This window comes from Protopterus annectens, chromosome 12.part0, assembly GCF_019279795.1.
Source record: "Protopterus annectens isolate FY-2018-M chromosome 12.part0, PAN1.0, whole genome shotgun sequence".
In the NCBI taxonomy this organism is placed as follows: domain Eukaryota; kingdom Metazoa; phylum Chordata; order Ceratodontiformes; family Protopteridae; genus Protopterus; species Protopterus annectens.
Genome location: NC_056746.1, coordinates 146,591,284 through 146,610,645, shown reverse-complemented (window position 1 = coordinate 146,610,645; position 19,362 = coordinate 146,591,284). Strand labels below are relative to the sequence as shown.

The window sequence follows — 19,362 nt, the reverse complement described above, 5'->3', positions numbered from 1 at the left end:
ACCTTTGTGAAGAGGGACCACTGTTGCTGTACACCACTCTTTGGGTACATATCCTGTAGTAAGGCTGAGATTGAACAGTAGTTTTATGTTTGGGTTTAGCTCTTCTTGGAGTTCATCTAGGATGCAGCCCGGGATATATATATATATATATATATATATATATATATATATATATATATATATATATATATATATATATATATATATATATATATATATATATAGTGTGTGTGTGCATACATCTTTTTTCTTTTTTGAGTTCAGATCTTTCATTGTGCTCATAAGTATTTACTTTCTTGCAAGACAGCCTTTATGCTGTGATCATATTAATAAAAATATTGAACAAACACTGTAAAATGTTTATTATTTCCTTACAAATTTCTATTTGATAAGGCTAATTCTTAAAATACATGTTAAGACTTGTCAATAACTGTTGCTAGCAATATACAGTATAGTTAAACAAACTTCATTTTAATATATATGATAGCCGGCCTAAAGCATAGGCCATCTAGGTGGCCGCCTAGGGTGCAGCTGTATCAGGGGTGCTTTTCCAGTATTTATTTGGTGTAGGTAGACCAGAATGGGGGCACTAGGTGGTATGGGGGGTGCCGTGGAACACTTTTGCCTCGGGCACCAGTTGGCCTAAGGCCTCTCCAAATAGTTTCCAGTGACATTTATATTTCCATTGTCATTCTTGCTTCAGCACTTTATGGATATGAGATTCAAGCATGGTGTTTGAGGACTGATAGACAGCGGATCACTGCATATCTCATTTGACATACAATTGCCTCTCTAATACCTTAAATGCTGTTCTTGTGTATTTTCTTCAGTTCATTCATGGTAACTATAACACATTTTCCCTCACCTTCACTCCAAGAAAATGTCACAAAACATCAAAGGATAGTTAGTCGGTGGGATAAGCGCCTGAATAACAACACTATAAACTGACCAATGATATGGTGGACTTTCACTCATTTGATCACGTTTGAGTTGCATCCCACACTTAGAGTGACCCCGCAGACAAGCACCACTACCTGCAGAGTTTTCAAGGCAAAAGTTAGAAATGGAAGCAGGTTGCCAGATCCTTCTTCCATGTCACACACACACACACACACACACACACACACACACACACACACACACACACACACACACACACACACACACACACACACACACACACACACACACACACACACACACACACACCTTTGGGCCGTTTGGAGACTGATTGTTTCTACCACATTCCAAAAGGAACAGTATTGTAACTGTACTCCCTAGTCCCCTGCTGGTCAGTCTACCTGTTAACCAAACCAGGTTGTTAAAACATTATTAGCTGAACTAAAACCAAGTATAGGATAACGTTGGAAAAGGTGGTCTCCAGGAATACAATTCACATGAAAGGAATTTTGTAGAAAAAATATTGTTTATTGAGCACTTTCATCCTTGCAAGGACTTCATCAGAATAAAACCACCTTTTAAATACAATTTTAGCTTAAGAACAATTAAGATTAACAAGTCACATGACTCAATCAATAAAATCTTAAAGTACTATGTCTAAAATAAGCAGAGCAATACATTTATTTATTTATTTATTTATTTAACATCTGTTTACTGGGAAAGTCCGACTTGGAACAAAGTCAATTTTCAACAGTGGCCCGGGGAGAAACACTCCAGAAATAATAAGTAAATACAAATGCACACTAAAACTTTTCCTTTAAATAAAAATCATTTGTACCTAAAAAGGTGTTTAATAATTATGCATATATATAAAAGAATAATTTGCAAAAAACAACATATTCATATCCGGTATTTAACATGTATCCTAAATCCTACAATTTCATGGCATTAAGTTTAAGTAGTATTTGAATGGAAGAATATTCATTAAGTCCTGGAAAATTAAGGGCATTCAGTCTAAGTTGCCAAAAGCTCTTTGTGCCCAAGTCTAATTTGCCACCCCCCTCAACATTGGGGGTTACTTAGAATCCCAAGCGAAATCTGTCAAACTGCCTGCAACTTACATAGTGTTTGTACAGAGCATTGTTGTCATTCTTATTCCTTATATAATAATTGTGCTCATAAATTCTTTTACACAAACTTCTTTCTGTTTTCCCCACATAAATGCAGGGCAGGTATAGTACTTTTCTAAATAAACAACTCCCTTGGTTTGACAGGTTGCCATTGTAAAAATGTACCATGGTTCTCAAGGTTCAAAGTTTCCACCTCAAGAACATATGAGCGTTGTTTGTAAAACCCACACTTTGATATCCGTCAAAACTGCCTATCAAAATTCTGGTCTATCTCAACCATATTTTTGATATTATGTGCAGTTTTTTTATATAAATGAAGGTTCCCTTTCCATCCGATTGGAAATGTTCGGTTCTGCCTTAAAAATGTTCCAATAATTATTCACCATACATTTGACATCTTTGCTGCATTGGTTGTATTCTAAAACCGTAGCACATTCAAACTTATTCAAGGAGGAATCTAAACCGGGAAATTGTGCCTTGTTCTTGTTTGGAAGTCTCTCACCTATTAGGGGTTTGACTTTTCTTCTCCATTCTAATAAAACCTCCCCCACAATATCATGAACTAATTCTTTTGGGTAGCTCCTAGAAATAATCATTCTGGAAACAACTTCCAGCTCACAAACCAAATCATCTTTATAGAGGTCATCCATGCCATTCTAATACATTGACCTTTAACTAAACTTTTTTTCTGAAAAAAGGGCGGCAATTTGAAAAGTGCAGATACATGTTACTAAAGGTAGGTTAACTAAAAATCTTGGACTTTAAATCATCAGCCAGGGTAATCAAGGTATCCAGATAGTTTATACAGGTCCTGTCAAAGTGTGAGATAAACTTTAAGAACTCTGTGGTGTTGTTCAAATATACAATAAAATCATCAATGTTACAGGTCCTTTCCAAACAATAAATATGTCATCCAGGACCCTAAGGTACAGATTAATGTACTTGAAAAATTCACTGTTAAAAATGAATAATCTTTCCTAGTCTAACAGTACCAAATTAACATATACCAGGGTGCAAGCAGTGCCCATAGCCACTCCTTTTATTTGTTTGAATAACTCGCCTTCAAAAAAATATACAATTATTGTTAAGTATCAGAGAGGTCTCATTAATTTTGTTTTCTGTCACACTCCTGTCACTCCTTTTCTCATGGAAAAATATTTCCAAATTAAATTTTCTTGCAAAAAGTTTAAATTCAGCTAGGCAGTCAGCATCATCAAAATCTTGTGATGGGACAAATTTAAAAACCTTCTGAAACAGGTAACCCTTGTAGTTAAATATGACACCTTGTTTAACTGTGATTAATGCCGCATCTTCTCCCCACCCCCATAGTATTTCTCCCAGTTGTAATGCACAAAGCCCTTTTAGTTGTTGTGGTCCAAGTCCCTCTCCTGTTTGGATCTGCTAGCTTGCCACTCTGATCTCCGAAGTATGGGAAAATCCCCCCTGGTTGGAAGTGTTTTGTGCACCACACCAGCAGCTTCTTCTTCTATCCTATCTGAAACTGAATGAAATCTCTCTCCCCCATAGTTAAAACTTCTAAACTCTTAAAGTCTGTTAAAAGATACCCTTTGTTTAATTTCTGCTTTATTAGCCATTTTCTCCCCTAACATCAGATACACTGCTTTCTTCTGATACTGCTCTAGATCCCTCAAAAGTTTTTTTTTGTTTGTTTTTTATTAACAACCATATTACATATACTACTTATTTTAGGCATAGTTCTTTAAGATTTTATTGACAGAGTCATGTGACTTACTCTTAATTGCTCTTAACAAGCTAAAATTGTATTTAAAAAGAAATGAAGGGATAGGGTGGTTTTATTCTGATGACTTTCTTGCAAATGGAATGAAAGCGCTCAATAAACAATATTTTTTCTACAAAATTCCTTTTGTGTGAATTGTATATTCCTGGAGACCACCTTTTCCAACTTTATCCTATACTTGGTTTTAATCTACCCTATTACTTTTCCTTTGAAGGTTATTCTGTACTTTCCTGTAGCTTGTCTGTCACAGAGGAACTCATCGCCTCTGCAGTTGTAGACCAGGTAATAATGTTTCTGTACTATTGACATAAGTACACGAGTCTACTTCAGTTTACCAAATTAACATATAACCAAAATTAAAAACGAGACAACAACAACGAAACAGCATAAACACAAATGTTCACAAACCCGAAGCTCAGGACACCGAAAAAACGGCTGCGAATGTTGCACATAATTTTTTTTTTTGGAACTTCGTAGCTTTTGAATGGAGATTGTGGTACAGTGAAGATCAGGAAATTCACCCTTTTCCCCACTGTAGTGCGATCTTGGAGTTGGTACAGATAATTTCCAGGGGGTGTGGAGGGTGTGGGGGGGCTCTCCCCTGCAAAAATGTAGAAAAAGGTTGTTGTGAAGCTAAACAGAACACTATGTTCATTATTTCACTGGAACGATTATCGTCTGGAAAGTGTTCATTGTTTGCCACAGAAGTTGCTGTAAATCACAGTGTAGCATCCATTTCTTCTGTAATAGTTTCATAGTTTCATAGTATAGTACTAGGCTATCTGCCCTGGGGCATTTGTAAGCCTAGCCATAGTGATGTGGCTTTTGCCACCCCATGAAATGGTACAAAAATGTACAGAATAAGTTTAAAATACTGTGCCTCTGTCTAGTAGTGACACAGTGAAGGTCCCCTTATATAATAGAATTAGTTTACTGTGCCCCTGTCTAGCAGTGACACAGATGTGACCCCTGGGGTAAACTTACGATCTCCCATCCACTCATCAAGATTTCTCTTGAAGAGAGTCAGTGAGGGCTCTGCCTATATGAACTGGGATCTTGTTCCAAAGCATGGGAAGCCTCTGGGTTATGAATCTATCCCTCCAGCATGTCCTATTCATACTTTTGCCGAGGTTTAAGTCTTTAGCTCGTGGTCCTGATGGATTTGGATCTTTTGAGGTGGAGCATGTCCATCAGATCCTGATTGGACATGGCCTTGTACGTCAGGCAGAGATCACCTCTGAGCAGGCGGTATGCTACTGAATAGAGCTGAAGTTTCTTTAGTCTGGCAGAATAAGACACATGTTGGAGACCCTTGATCCTCTTGGTGAGGTACTTTTGTGGTCTCTCCAGCTGGTGCAAATGCCGGGTGAGGTACATACCAAATGGGGCATTGTACTCAATCATGGGTCTGATGAGGGAGGAATATAGGGGTACAATGACATCCTTGGATCTGGATGTGAATCCCTTCATGATGAGGTGTGCAAGGTAGAATGTTTTTCTAACCACTTTGGCAATGTGGGTGTCAAATGTGAGGTCGCTGTCGACTTGGGTCCCTAGGTCTCTGATTACTTTTTCCGTACTCAGTGGGTTGCTGTCTATGTGATCATTTGTGGGTACTTTGTTTTTCCCAAAGGGTAATGGATTGAATGTGTTTGTTTCAGTCTTGTGAGTTTCACTTTTCTGAATGTTCATTTTTCTGCGCTTTCAATATTGTTCTCTCGTTCTTTTCAGTTTCGTTCATTTGTTAAATCAGTAAAGTGACATAGACCCAAGTACGCACATGTAGTGTATTTTGATTTCACTGGTATGGAAGCATCTGAAAGTGTCTGTCTTATCTGTTTAGAATGTATTAAGACTAATATATTTGCTTCTTCAAATAATTATTTAGGGATATAATCATTTTTACTTGATTTATTTTGCATAAACTGTTCTTACTGTTGTTATAAGTAAGCAGGGGAAAATGTGTAAAAGACTATATGCTTTTACTGTTCTTCAAGGTTCCCGTTTCCCCTGACATTTTATTTATATTTTAAACGTGACTGCCCCTCAGTGGTTATAAAAATAGTGTTATTTCTTTCTCTTCTTTTCAGGATGGATGATATACAGTTGTGTAAAGACATCATGAACCTTAAACAAGAACTTCAGAAGTTAGTAGAAGTCCCAGGTAATTGTACAGCATTTAATTATTTTAGTTTTTTTTTTTTACTTCTGATATGTAGATTTTACATTCCATATTGCTAATGTGTTTGCCCTTTTCCTCTATCTTGTTTGTAATTGTTGTATATTTTAATGCAATGAGTTTAACTTATTTGGCATGATTAGTGTATGATCACTATGCAGCCTATCTGCTAAGGGAGTCACTATTTATTCTTTCTACATTTCTGTAAGCATAGCTCAGCATGCTACCATCCAGAACCATGGACTCTCTATGCTGTAAATCACTGAAGGGTCTTGGTCCTTAAATATTCAGTGATGTCATTCACCTACAGTTGGTAGTGGAGTTCATTTTGGGGGTCCAGAGCCTTCTACAGTAATGAAAGGGCTGTATCTGCATATATATATATATATATATATATATATATATATATATATATATATATATATGGTATATATAAAAATATATATAAAAATTATCCTTGTTTCCCATCTTTCCTGACATAGAGTAGTCCAAATACAGGTTTTGCTGTATTCTGGACTTTTGGAAAGTTCTTGTGTTGCCCATTTCCTTTCTTGGATAAAGGGAGGCTTCTTTGTTCACCAATGGCAGTGGGGAGCTTACAGCAGCCTATCTATCACTGGAGGAGTGTTCCCAGCACAAGAATCTGATAGTCTATTGGCGGTTTTGGGCCAATTTCTAGCTCTTTCAAGTCCCCCTGTATAAAACTTGCTTTGGCGCGGTTTTTGCACTTGTTACTACTCAGCCAAGCTCCTCGTGGTCCTGCAGAGTGGTGCTAGCAACAGAGAGGCTAAAAGAGCGACTGCTAATCTGATAAAAGTGTTTTTTTTCCTGCTACTACCTGGGCGACTGTCCGATCTAGCTAAACTGCAAGTATTTCTGCTTCTTGAACTGTTTTAAACTGCTTAAAGTTGTTTTTGCACCTGCACTTTTAAAGTTTGTCCTGTTTGTTGCATTTACCTGTTGAGGCTACACACTCAAGTGCGCTAGCCTGTGTTACATATTTATTGCATTTTCCTGCTGTTTGTTGCAAAAAAAGAAAAAAAACCCCAAAAAATTATCCTTGTTTCCCGTCTTCCCTGACCTAGAGTAGTCCAAATACAGGCTTTGCTGTATTCTGGACTTTTGGAAAGTTCCTGTGTTGCCCATTTCCTTTCTTGGATAAAGGGAGGCTTCTTTGTTCACCAGTGGCAGTGGGGAGCTTAGACCAGCCAATCTATCCCTGGAGGAGTGTTCCCAGCACAAGAATCTGGTAGTCTATTGGCCGTTTTGGGCCAATTTCTAGTTCTTTCAAGTCCCCTGTATAAAACCCACTTTGGCGGCTTTTGCGATTTTTCGCATAAGCGCAGCATCAGGCAGCTCCGCTTCATTTGGTTTAAACCATTCTCGGCTCCACAAAGTCTGCTCTTCACTTTTTCCCTTAGAACTGATCTAGTTCTCATAATAAACACCCTATTCCTACTCTAAAGCCTGGCACTTGCTCACTAAAGCAATTATATAAGTCAGCACTAAAAAATTAAAAGCACTACACCCTCACAAACTCCCCTTGAGTACCTTGTTCCCCATTGGCCCTTTTTTCAATTATAAAGGAATTCCCAATACTGTTCTAGCATGTCCAAAGGTCAGTTGTCAATCTCCTCTCTGGTCCAGCTGGTGAATCTGGGAATCTTGAGGCAATGTTACAACTGCCTCATTTACACAGACAACCCTCTCCTCCTCGCAACAAATTCCAACACATGTGAGAGATGCAACCATATAGCCAAACTGGAGGCTAAGCTCTCTCAACTCAATACTGGCGTAACCAGTCAGGAGGAGAAGGAAATCACACTCACTACAATTCCAGTCTCACATAGACCTACCACAACAGCAAACCAAACACATAATCACACAAAAACATACTCAGAGGCTCTAAATAAAGATCTGCCTAAGCAGCAGAGACCTCCAAAGCAGACACCCAAGCAACCGCTACCCCAAAACAAAACACGTACAACACATAGCTCACAAAGCCAGTTTGCCGATCAGTCACAGCCCTTAAGGCTAAACAACACACCTGATATACTTGTAATAGGTGACTCTATCGTCAGGCACACTGACGTCCCGCTCACCAGGCTGAACAAGGAGAAGGTCACAGTGAGCTGCTTGTTGGGCGCTAGGATCCGCCACATAACACAAACACTCAGGTCACTCCAAGGCAAGTACAAATATGACTCAGTCATTGTCCATGCTGATGTGAATGACCTGAGATGTACTTCCCTGGACTACATGAAAAGAGACATAGAGGAGCTCTCTGAGCATGTAGCCCAGGCCGGTATGACCCTGACCTTGAGTAGCATCTTACCCTCACCAAGAATGATGCCACAATATGAAGACAAGATGATCAATTTCAACAATTGGCTTAAGTATTGGTGTCATTCAAAGGCGATCCAATGCCTGTCAGCCTGGGATGATATGCTCGACAAGCCACGATGCTTCGCTAGGGACGGCTTGCACCTGCCACCCCTGGGCTTTCGGATATTGGCAAAGGCTCTTGCCACCCCCATAGTGCCTTTTTTAGGCAAGGCTCAAAAGACAAACCCACCTCCATAGGTATCACAAGGGATAAGAAACTAAGAGTAATGCTACTCAACGCCAGAATTCTAAACCTCAAGATGCACACACTCAAAACTCTCGTTAGCATGGAGAACATCGATATCTGTGCAGTAACAGAAACCTGGTTCAAGGCTCCCAAGAGCACCCCAGCACTACCAGGTTATACCTCATACCATGCTTTTCGGCCCCAAAACTTGGACCGAACCACAAAGGAGGGGGAGTATCAATATTCGTCAAAGATACCCACACCTCCAGGTTGGTGGCACAGCACGAAGCATCAGAGACTATCCATGTGCAACTAACAGTGGGTAAAACTGCCTTCCAGTTTATAGCCTGCTACAGACCACCATCCCAAACCCAGGAACCCCACTCGGCCTTCCTGAGAACACTGGAAAATATGAAGGTCTCTCCAAACACCATTATATTGGGCGACTTCAACTACCCAAACATAGACCGGGAGCATTACTCTAGCTCCAACACCCTAGCCCAAAGGTTCCTAGAATTTATAAACTCAAATGCTATGGAAAAACTTGTTACCACTTACTGGACCTGATCATCACCAACATGGGGACTCTATGCTCCAGACCAGAAGTGTATCCCTCACTGGTAAGATCAGACCATAAACTAATCTCACTGGATATTCACATCCCGACCCCCTGCCCAGAAAACCACAGTGAAAAACTTCTCTAAAGCAAATTTCACACTCCTCAAAACTGAGGTGGAATCCTTCAAAGCCCCCGGGCCTGTGGAAAATCTGCCCAGACCACAGAATCCTTTATAAAGCATTCTATGAACACCTTCAGGAATGCATGGATCATCACAATCCCAAATAAAACCAAGACCCAATCCTCCAAAGCAGGCATCCTGTCTGGTGGACCCCAGCCATAAACAAACTATACAATAGAAGGAGGAAGCTACTACATGATAGAGCAAAATCCCAAAAGGAAGGCATCTCTGATCAGTATTAGCAAAAACTAAGGGCACTCATAAAATCGTCTAAGGCCAGCTTCGAGAGAAAAATTGCACAGGACACTAAGAATAATCACAAAACTTTCTTTAGTTACGTTAGGAACCTGGGTGGGAATTCCCAGATATGCTCAGAATTAGTCCAAAATGACAAAAAATACACGAACCCACAGACATTGCCAACATCCTAGCTGACAGGTTCAGCGCAAACTCCCCCTCCCCACCAAAGGGCAAATATCTATCCCAGCAGAGTGCCCCTGACATCTCAGATGCTCAGGTAAGAGCTCCTCTCGAAGCAAAAACACAGCATCAATGGGACCAGACGGTGTCCTGGGCTGTGTCCTACATGAACTCCAAGAAGAGCTAAACCCAAACATAAAACTACTGTTCAGTCTCAGCCTTACTACAGGATATGTACCCAAAGAGTGGCGTACAGCAACAGTGGTCCCTCTCCACAAAGGTGGTGCCTCAACGGATCCTGGAAACTATCGCCCCATAAGCCTGGCTAGCTTGGTCTGCAAAGCTATGGAAAGGATCATCATGGACCTCATAAATAAAGATATTGGGGACCTACAGACACTGGATCCTATCCAGTTTGGCTTTGTTAAGGGCAGATCCTGCCTCTTAAACCTGGTTGATTTCTTTGAAACAATCACCAAGGCCATTGACGAGGGGAAGGTGGTCCACACAGCCTACCTGGACCTCGCAAAAGCCTTCGATACAATACCCCACTCGGGCATTATAGATAAGCTCACCAACTTAAATATAAATCCCTATGTCACTAGATGGGTTGCAAACTGGCTCAAGGACAGAACCCACATGGTTAGAATTGCTGGAGCCATGTCAGACTCCAAACCAGTTACAAGTGGCGTCCCACAAGGCTCAGTCCTGGGACCTCTCTTGTTCGATATATATTTCTCGGAGGTACAGGCCAACATGGAAGGACTGTGGCTGACCAAGTTCGCAGATGACTGCAAACTAGGCACCTTAATTGACTCTCCAGCTGACACAAGCATCCTACAAAAGGGCCTCATAGAAACAGACAACTGGTGCCAGAGCCATGGCCTCAAGCTAAATGCCAAAAAGTGTACAGTCATCCCCTTTGGCAAAAACAAAGTGCCCACAAATTACCACATAGGTGGTAATCCATTAAGTACAGAAGAGGTAATTAGGGACTTGGGGACCCAAGTTGATAGCAATCTCTCATTTGAAAACCACGTGGCCGAAGTGGTTAGAAAAACATTTTATATAGCCCACCTAATCATGAAGGGATTCACATCTAGATCAGGGGAGGTCATCGTGCCTCTTTACTCATCCCTCATCAGGCCCATAATTGAGTACAATGCCCCTTTTGGGATGTACCTTACCAGACAACTGCAGCAACTGGAAAGACCCCAAAAGTACCTCACCAAGAGGATCAAAGGGCTCAAACAGATGCCATATGCTGCCCGGTTAAAGAAACTCCAGCTCTACTCAGTGGCATACCACCTGCTCAGAGGCAATCTGTGCCTGACGTATAAAGCCATGTCCAACCCGGAATTAATGGACATGCTGCACCTCAGAAAATCCAAATCCCATCGAGCTACACGCTCGAGAGACTTGAACCTCAGCACTGAAATAAATAGGTTATGCTGGAGGGACAGATTCATAACCCAGAGGCTCCCTTCACTCTGGAATAAAATCCCAGTCCAGGTTAGGCAGAGTCCCTCATTGACTCTCTTCAAGAGAAATCTTGATGAGTGGATGGGAGATCGTAGGTTTACCCTGGGTATCACTTCTGTGTCACTGTTAGACAGAGGCACAGTATACTAACCTCGAAAAAGGGCATAGCAAAATTCATTTAAAATGGGTGGCGAAAGCCAAACACACTCTGACTAGGCTTATAAATGCCCTAGGGCAGATAGCCTAGTATGAACCTATGAACCTGTAACTATATGCATATCATAACTGTATAATGTTATAATATCATAATAGCACCTTTAAGACATTAAATTTATTTTTAAGATTAATGCACTAGCTAACTGGGCAACTAGTTAGAACACAAGGTTTACTAAATCATTTAGCCTATAATTTAGTTTCTCCCTTGGCCGAGAGGTCTAAGGTGCTGTGTTTAGGTTGCAGTCTCCCCCCATGGAGGCATGGGCACATATCTTACTTCTGTCACTGAGAGGGGGATAGAGGGTTGTTGTAATGGTCAAGTTGCTTACCTCAAAAACACAAGGTACAGGGTTTGATTCTCAGTGTTTAGAGAAAATGCCTAGATTTAAAATGGTCCACAAGATCAGACAGCCTACTACTTACCTATGAGCCTTGCCATTATATCCACATAATGTCTAAATAGTCAATCATGATCTTAAAAATTTCAAGAGTGAACTTTAAGCCAAATGTGTTCACATACAGCTATAATATAAAATTCACTCCATTACTGATATATTATTAATTTATTTGGCTTTCATCTATCCTTTGCTTTAGTCTTCAACAAAAAAAATACTTAAATTGCCCAAAGAGTGCCCATTATAGCTTATTTCTGAGAGCTCTTTGTTACTAAAAATTACTCCTTATAAAGTCTGAGAAATCTATGCCTCCTTTAACTAAATTAAAGCACAAAGTCATGTCAGTTTGCCCACTACCTATTCAACAAATGCGATCTTAAAAATGCCCACTACCTATTCAACAAATGCCATCTTAAAAACTCTGACTCAATAAAATTCAATGAAGGCTTTGATGATAGAAGAAAAAATGCCATGCTGGTCCACTAACAGAAATCACAAAGACACAGAAACACTGTGGTGCATGCTTTCACATGCAATACCATACTGGATAAAGTATGTCATAATGCAGGCAATGTGTATTTTTTTCAGATTCATACATATTCCAAGACCAGTGAGTCTCATGACCATACTTGCTTGTCCTTCCTCAGATCATTCCTTTTTTCTCCAGCAGGGCCATATTGATCAATCTTGGAATAAATTTATGGATACCCATATAGTCCTCCGTTTTAGATTTAAAGGAAAACAGTGAGTTATAGTGCTTAATATTCAGGGGAAGCGTATTCCAGAGGTTTGGGAGACACACTGGGCTATAAACTTGTCCGTCCAACATATTTTATTTATCTGGTGGTGATGATTTAGGTCCCTGGTACTAGTTTTGGTGGAGGTATTTGACATGCAGAGAAGCAGGAGGTGCAGAACAATCAGATCTCTAATTGTTTTTGAGCATATACATACTTTACACAGTTATCAAAACACAGAGAACTCTGATAAGGTCACTTTTCATAACCAGTTTATGTGTTCGAGAAATAGATTCCAAAAAGATTCATTCTGAGGACAAAGTTTGAAGGGTGAATCTTGGATTCCATTTCAAAAACACATACGTAACTGAAACATGATTTATGCGCCAATCATAATTCTTTGTAATATTAAGGGGAGGGAAGGGTAGGAACACAATTTCTTATAGCTTTGAATTTTGTAAAACACTTTATGATGCTGCACAAACAGTGGCCAGAAGTGAAGTTTACCTCTCATCAGCCAACAGTTTTAAAACCTGTTAGGCACTTTACTCTGCCACACTGTTTTAATATTTTATTTACTTTTCATTTAGTGATTGTGTGTATTTTTTTTGCTTCTTCTTTTTCTGTTAATAACTCTGTAGAATGTGAGGCATAGAAACGCACTTGGTGCAGATAATATCCTTCAGTCTGGATTACTTGTAGAATGCGGTCTTGAGTTTACTGGAGAGGTCTTTAATCTACTTTCACCAATCGTGCTTTTGCATTGTATATTTATCCTGCAATCATAATGTTGTATTTGCTGCTGTTGTATTATATATCCTGTATCATTGTAACATATTTCTTATCTATATGTGTTAAACATGGAGCTTTTCTCCCTGGGCCTCCACTGAAAATGGGTTCTTCTGGCCCAGTGGACTACCCCGGTAATCAAATGCAATAAATAAAAATAAATAAATATTTATTTCCTACTACATGCATGCAAAAAAGTGTAACAATTACCTGACTTTACCTTGAATGGGTATACATGGGCTGGATTCTGTCTGTGGAGTTGTCTATAGAATTAGTCTGGTTGTTAAGTTAATGTGAGGTAGCAATGATGTCTACTGGGGTTGCAACACATATTACAGCTGGTGTTTGTGTCACTGTGAAATGTCATTAGCTGAAACTGACTACACTTGTTTGTTTCTGCAGGGAAACACACACTTCCACAAGCAATATTAACTCAGTTTGCAAAAATAAATAAATATTAATCCTTCTATTATGAAATAAATGATCTTACAGTACCTAAAGGACTTCATCATCCAACAGATAGCAGAAAAAGCTAAAATACTGCTTGGCCACAAAATAACCTGACATGAAGTTAGGGAATGTATCAATAAACTTGTAGCAGGTTAACCCTCGGCACCTGGTGGATTCACAATATTCTTCTACAAAACCTTCAAAGACTTAATTGCTCTAACATTAGTCAATTTACAAAATTACATAAGTAAAAAAGGGATAAATGACCTACCTAAAGTAATACACTGATATTTTCATTCTCAAGCCTGGTTCAAAACCGATGTACATTAAAACCCACAGACAGATCTCACTGTTCAGTCTTGATGTGTGACTACAGCAACAGTTTCAACAAAGAATTTCAAAAATCTCATGATGAAATTTATCTCCATTTTTCATTTTTTACTTTGGTTTTGTGAGCAACCACCAAACCCAATACAAAATATCACCCTACAAATATTAACATCACATGATAACAAAACTATTTTTGACAATGAATGCATCAGAAGCCTTTGACTGAGTGCACATACCCTTTTGGAGGTATATAACTTTCTGACTTTGTATGTCCAACATGTAACTCTTCTCTACAAAGTTGATTCATTGCAAAGTTGTGGAAGTGCCCCCCATACAAATATGAAAAGATACAAAATAATGTTAAATGTCACCACATCTCGTTAACCTCTCTCTGGAGTCATTCTTTTATTTCATTCAGAGATAGAACCACATTAGCAGAAGCAGATTCAAAACCATCAAATGTTTACAATGACATTCATGGATGATATATTTCTCTATCTAGAAAATACCTACAGATCCTTCTAACTCCTTCTAGCAAACATTTGCAAATACAATACAGTTTCCAGTTATATGCTAAATATATACAAAAAAGTTATATAGCCAAAGGGTGATAAATCCAATATTGTAGAGCCTAATAAACAGAAAGGCATTTACTCACCCAGACAAACTTAAAATATTTAGACATCACTTTTACTCAAGACCTGAAATTCTTGTTGACCTTCAATATATCAAACATAGCTGAACAAATTAACATAGATATATACATAAAGTCAAAATAATGGCCACTATGAGGCCCAAGTTTGAATTGTTAAAATGAATTTGTTCCCCAAAATGAATCTATTTTTTCTAATCAACAACACAGTTACACAGATTCCTATCTAATTCAATATTCAGACAAATCAAGAAGTTGATAATGGACTTTATTTGGATCTACAAAACTAATAGGCATACTCTCAAAATGCTAGCTTATCAGAAAAACAAAGGGAACTGAAACTTGCACACATAAAACTGTATTGTTAATACTAGCAGGTTAATTAAATTCAACATGGTTATGAATACTGATACTGCAAAGTCAGTTTAAAAAGCTCAAAACTGACATAATTAACATTAAGACACTCTTTCACCTAGAACCAGGTTGGAAAAAGGAAACAAATTGTTCCTGTCTTTATAAAATCTGATAGAGGATACAAATAAATTTGTGTCAGCCCTACAGTTCATGAGAGAATATGAATGAGTGCGATCAAAAATTCCATTGTCATAGTAAATAATGAGATGTCATTGACCTCCAGTAAAACCAGTGACAACAATATCAGAGATTTCTAGTGGAAGGCAGAATGATAACCCCAAACACAGTGAAAAAATGTTATGTTGGGGTCTCATTATTTATGATCTAGTTATACTTAAAAAATGCAGAGTACAGTCCCTAAATAATGCGAGCTATTAGAAAAAACCTGATTTCTAATTTTACCAAAATAATGCATTAAAATACACAAAAACATTATAAAAAACATTACAGTAATACATCTGCCCCATGGTAATCGCCATAGTGAAGTGTCCCAACTCAACTCTAAATGATGAGTACTTAACCACTCAGTATGTCTCCGTATTTAACTGCCCACAACATGTGGTCTCATTTCTGTTGATATGACTAAAATGTCAGTCATCAACTGAGAGAGAGAAAGAGACACAAGTCTCACAGAGTAAGAGTAGGGGGTGCATCCAGTGAAGTTCCGCATGGATCTGTGCAGGAATCTCTGCTGTTTGGCATCTGCTTTTCAAATTTCTACTTATCAAATGTGAATTTTTGTTTAACAATGTTTGGGGATGATTGTAATGTGGGAGTTGTCAAGTCTCCCTCTGACGTACATCACTCCAGCAGATGCTTATATTTTTCAATAGCTGATGTACTAAAAATGGGCTAGAGCTCAATGCCAAAAAGTGCAACATTGTAGCATTTGGTAAGCACCCCTTAGCTCCATCTTGTAGCATGGACATCACACCACTTCAAAATGGAAAGGTACCAACAGACCTGGGCAATTGTGTGGGCAGTTCCCGAATGTTTGAACATCATATTGCCACAGATGTAGGAAATCAATAGGCATTAGATTTAATATGACAAATTGGAGAGCATGTTCACACTTAGCTTCATCAGACCATTATATACTTAGCCAACATTTCCCATACTTGAATGAACCAATAAGAATACGGCAAACATAAAAACATAATGATGTAAAACTACATCAGTTCCTGTAACACTTAAAATGCATCCATCAATCAAAAGAGCATAGAAAATGAACATAAAAACAACACAAATAAAAATGATCAAAAATCTAACATATTAATATGAATTACAAAATAATCAGCTCCTTAAACTTCGTCTTGAACATGTTTTTAGTCATTGACATGATTAGACCTAGTATAAGTGAAGGGGGATATAAAGAAAATAAAGAATATGATAGAAATTGCAGAGGTCAGATGGATCGTCAGGTTGAGAGATGATCAGGATAAAGGTTTGAATGAAAACCCATCATTGAAACCTATTTTGAAAGGACAAAGTTTAAGGAGCTGATTATTTTGTAATTCATATTAATATGTTAAATGTTAAATTTTTGATAATTTTTACTTTTGTTTGTTGTTTTTATGTTGATTTTCTACTCTGTTTTGATTGATGGATGCATTTTAAGTGTTACAGGAACTGATGTAGTGTTACATCATTACTGTTTTATGTTTGCCATATTCTTATTGGTTCATTCAAGTTTGAACTTTTATATAAGTATGGGAAATGTTGGGCAAGTTTTTAATGTTCTGATGAAACTAAGTGTGAAAGTGCTTGCCAATTTGTCATATTAAATCCAATGCCTATTGATCTGCTGAATGAAATTCAGCATTCTATGATTCCTTTCACCATGTTTTACTCTGCTATTTTACTTTATTTTGTTTGAGTTTTGCCTTTTAATAATGGAGAATTAATTTCTGATGTTATATCCTTGCTATATTGAGTTGTAGGAAATACTTTTACCTTAATATCTCATAATAAAAGTATTTCTTCCAAATTAAAAGAAGTTCTAACCTCCCTGTAATCAGCATTAATTAAACCAATCACTGTGCACAGTGAGGGATCCTCCTTCTCTTCATCATCATCAGCACATTGACTTCCTTAGTGTAAACCTTCATCATTAGCAGCACATTGACTTCCTTAGTGTAAACCTTTATCATCATCAGCACGTTGATTTCCTTAGTGTAAACATTCATCATCATCAGCACGTTGACTTCCTTAGTGTAAACACTGTTCGTCCCCTAGTTGAATAGCTAAGGTATGTTCCTATATATGAATGGCCTGCTCCTAGGCAGCAAACCATGAAGTCTGCTGATCGGTGCTTTTTGATAGCACTCAGGACCAAGAACTCCTTCCCAATGCCCCTTGAAGTTCAGTGGAGCTCAATAGCCCAGAGTGAGCAGAGGTCACCATGTCCTCCTGCTACATGGCTTGTTTGTAAAGCTGCTGATGTGAGGAAGTTGTTTTTCATCTGGTTGATTCTGGCCTTGAATGAGAACATCTTTAGGAAATATGACAATGCAAGCCTCTTCTCTCCAATGTTAACCCTTGGCAGGAGAATCTCTACCTGCTGGAAACTTTTCACCCAGCATGTTACATTCATACGCTGAACCTCATATACATTAGTCACGTGCATGCATGACTAAGCTGGAAGATGATGTGGAAAGCTGCCCTCTGCATCTTGGATGGAGTCAGAGGACCAAGATTAGGTTCATAGATTCATAGATTAGTACTAGGCTAACTACCCTTGTGGGCCATTTTTAGCTTAGCCAAGTAATCCATGTAACAATCAAACCCTGCACCTTGTGTCTGTAAGGCAAATATCTTAACCATTATGCCAAACTTCCTCTGGTTTAATCTCAGATTGCTCTAGCACATGCAGTGTTTTTTGAAGTTTTACCACAATATTTTCATTATTCCATTCTTGATCATAATGATGCAAAGGCCTCATGCAATTTAACATTCACTTCATCAAATATTTAGACAAAGTAGAGCAAAGTTTTCTTTTCTCTAAGCCTAGCCAATTCTACTCGGTAAGGATCAAACCATGTACCTGCTGGCTATGAAGTAAACCTTTAACTGGTTTGCCAACCTTGGGTCATTATTTCTGAGTACTGTTGAATATGCGCATTGGAGCCAGGACCATGCAGGTTAGTTACAACCTGTTTAGATGTACTGGGCCCATTTATTACCTGTATTACATGAACTCCCCTGAGACTGGCAGTACTTCTGTCAAATTTAAAATAAGTTTTAATTCCCCAGTTCTCAAGATAACATCTTTGGGTATTTATAACCTGGAGACTTGCTGACATATCTGTATCCTACTTACTGTTTGCAAGATTAATGAGAAGGTCCTTTAACAAGCTTTTGTCATATATAACATCCCATGACCTCCCTGATCCTTTTCTGGCTGGGGTGAGAAGTCAATGTGTCTAGTCAATATTGTTTCTCCTTGATCTCTTGGCTGAACTTGACATAGTACATCACAAGATCCTGCAGGATCACCAGCACACCTACTGCAATTTGTTTTTACACTGTTCAGATTGTTTGCCTCTTACCTTTTTGAGCACGATAAAAAAAATAGTTTGGGGGGATTATTTCCTGTTTGAGTTACTCTTCACACTGCTGTTCCCCTCAGGGCTCCATTCTTCATCTGTAATTACTCACATTATACAAGTCTCCATGATGTCAATCAAAGGGGGGCTGTAAGGCATTACTGCTATGCAGATGACAACAATGTGGGTCTCCTCTATTAACATGACAACAAAACCCGAATTCTGAACAAAACAGAGGAGATGGCTGTTAATGACACTGACTGATTTCTAGAGCTCGTAGACTTTTTACTATTATATATGCAGGGTATATGCTGGAACTGTTGCGTTGTGGGTGTGATATCAGGGCTGATACTCACTACTTGGTTTCTATTTCGTTGCCAGGTGTCAGACATTATTTTGTTATTCATTTGAGGATGATCACAAGGTCTATTCACTTGATTTATTTGGAGGACTTGACAACAATTTTTTTTTATCTACTGTAGGAGCTTTTGCCTCATTTGTCAAGTTCTGCTGACTCATTGCCATAAACTTGAAATTGCTTCTACTCATAATCATCAGTGAATTGCCAAAAAAGTATTTTTTGCAGAGGAGGCAAGCCCCCTGGACCTCTTTCCAATGTATGAACTCTGTTACCACACCTGCAATTTCTAAA

General features: G+C 38.6%; 1 protein-coding gene across 1 annotated transcript in view; it reads left to right on the top strand.

Annotated features, from left to right (window-relative positions):
• Positions 1-19,362, top strand: part of BMERB1 (bMERB domain containing 1) — a 1,463,618-nt gene that overhangs the window by 1,272,172 nt on the left and 172,084 nt on the right. The window contains exon 3 of the mRNA XM_044089171.1: positions 5,880-5,953. Within this exon, the coding sequence (XP_043945106.1) occupies positions 5,880-5,953 (74 nt within the window). The remainder of the gene's footprint in view (positions 1-5,879; positions 5,954-19,362) is intronic.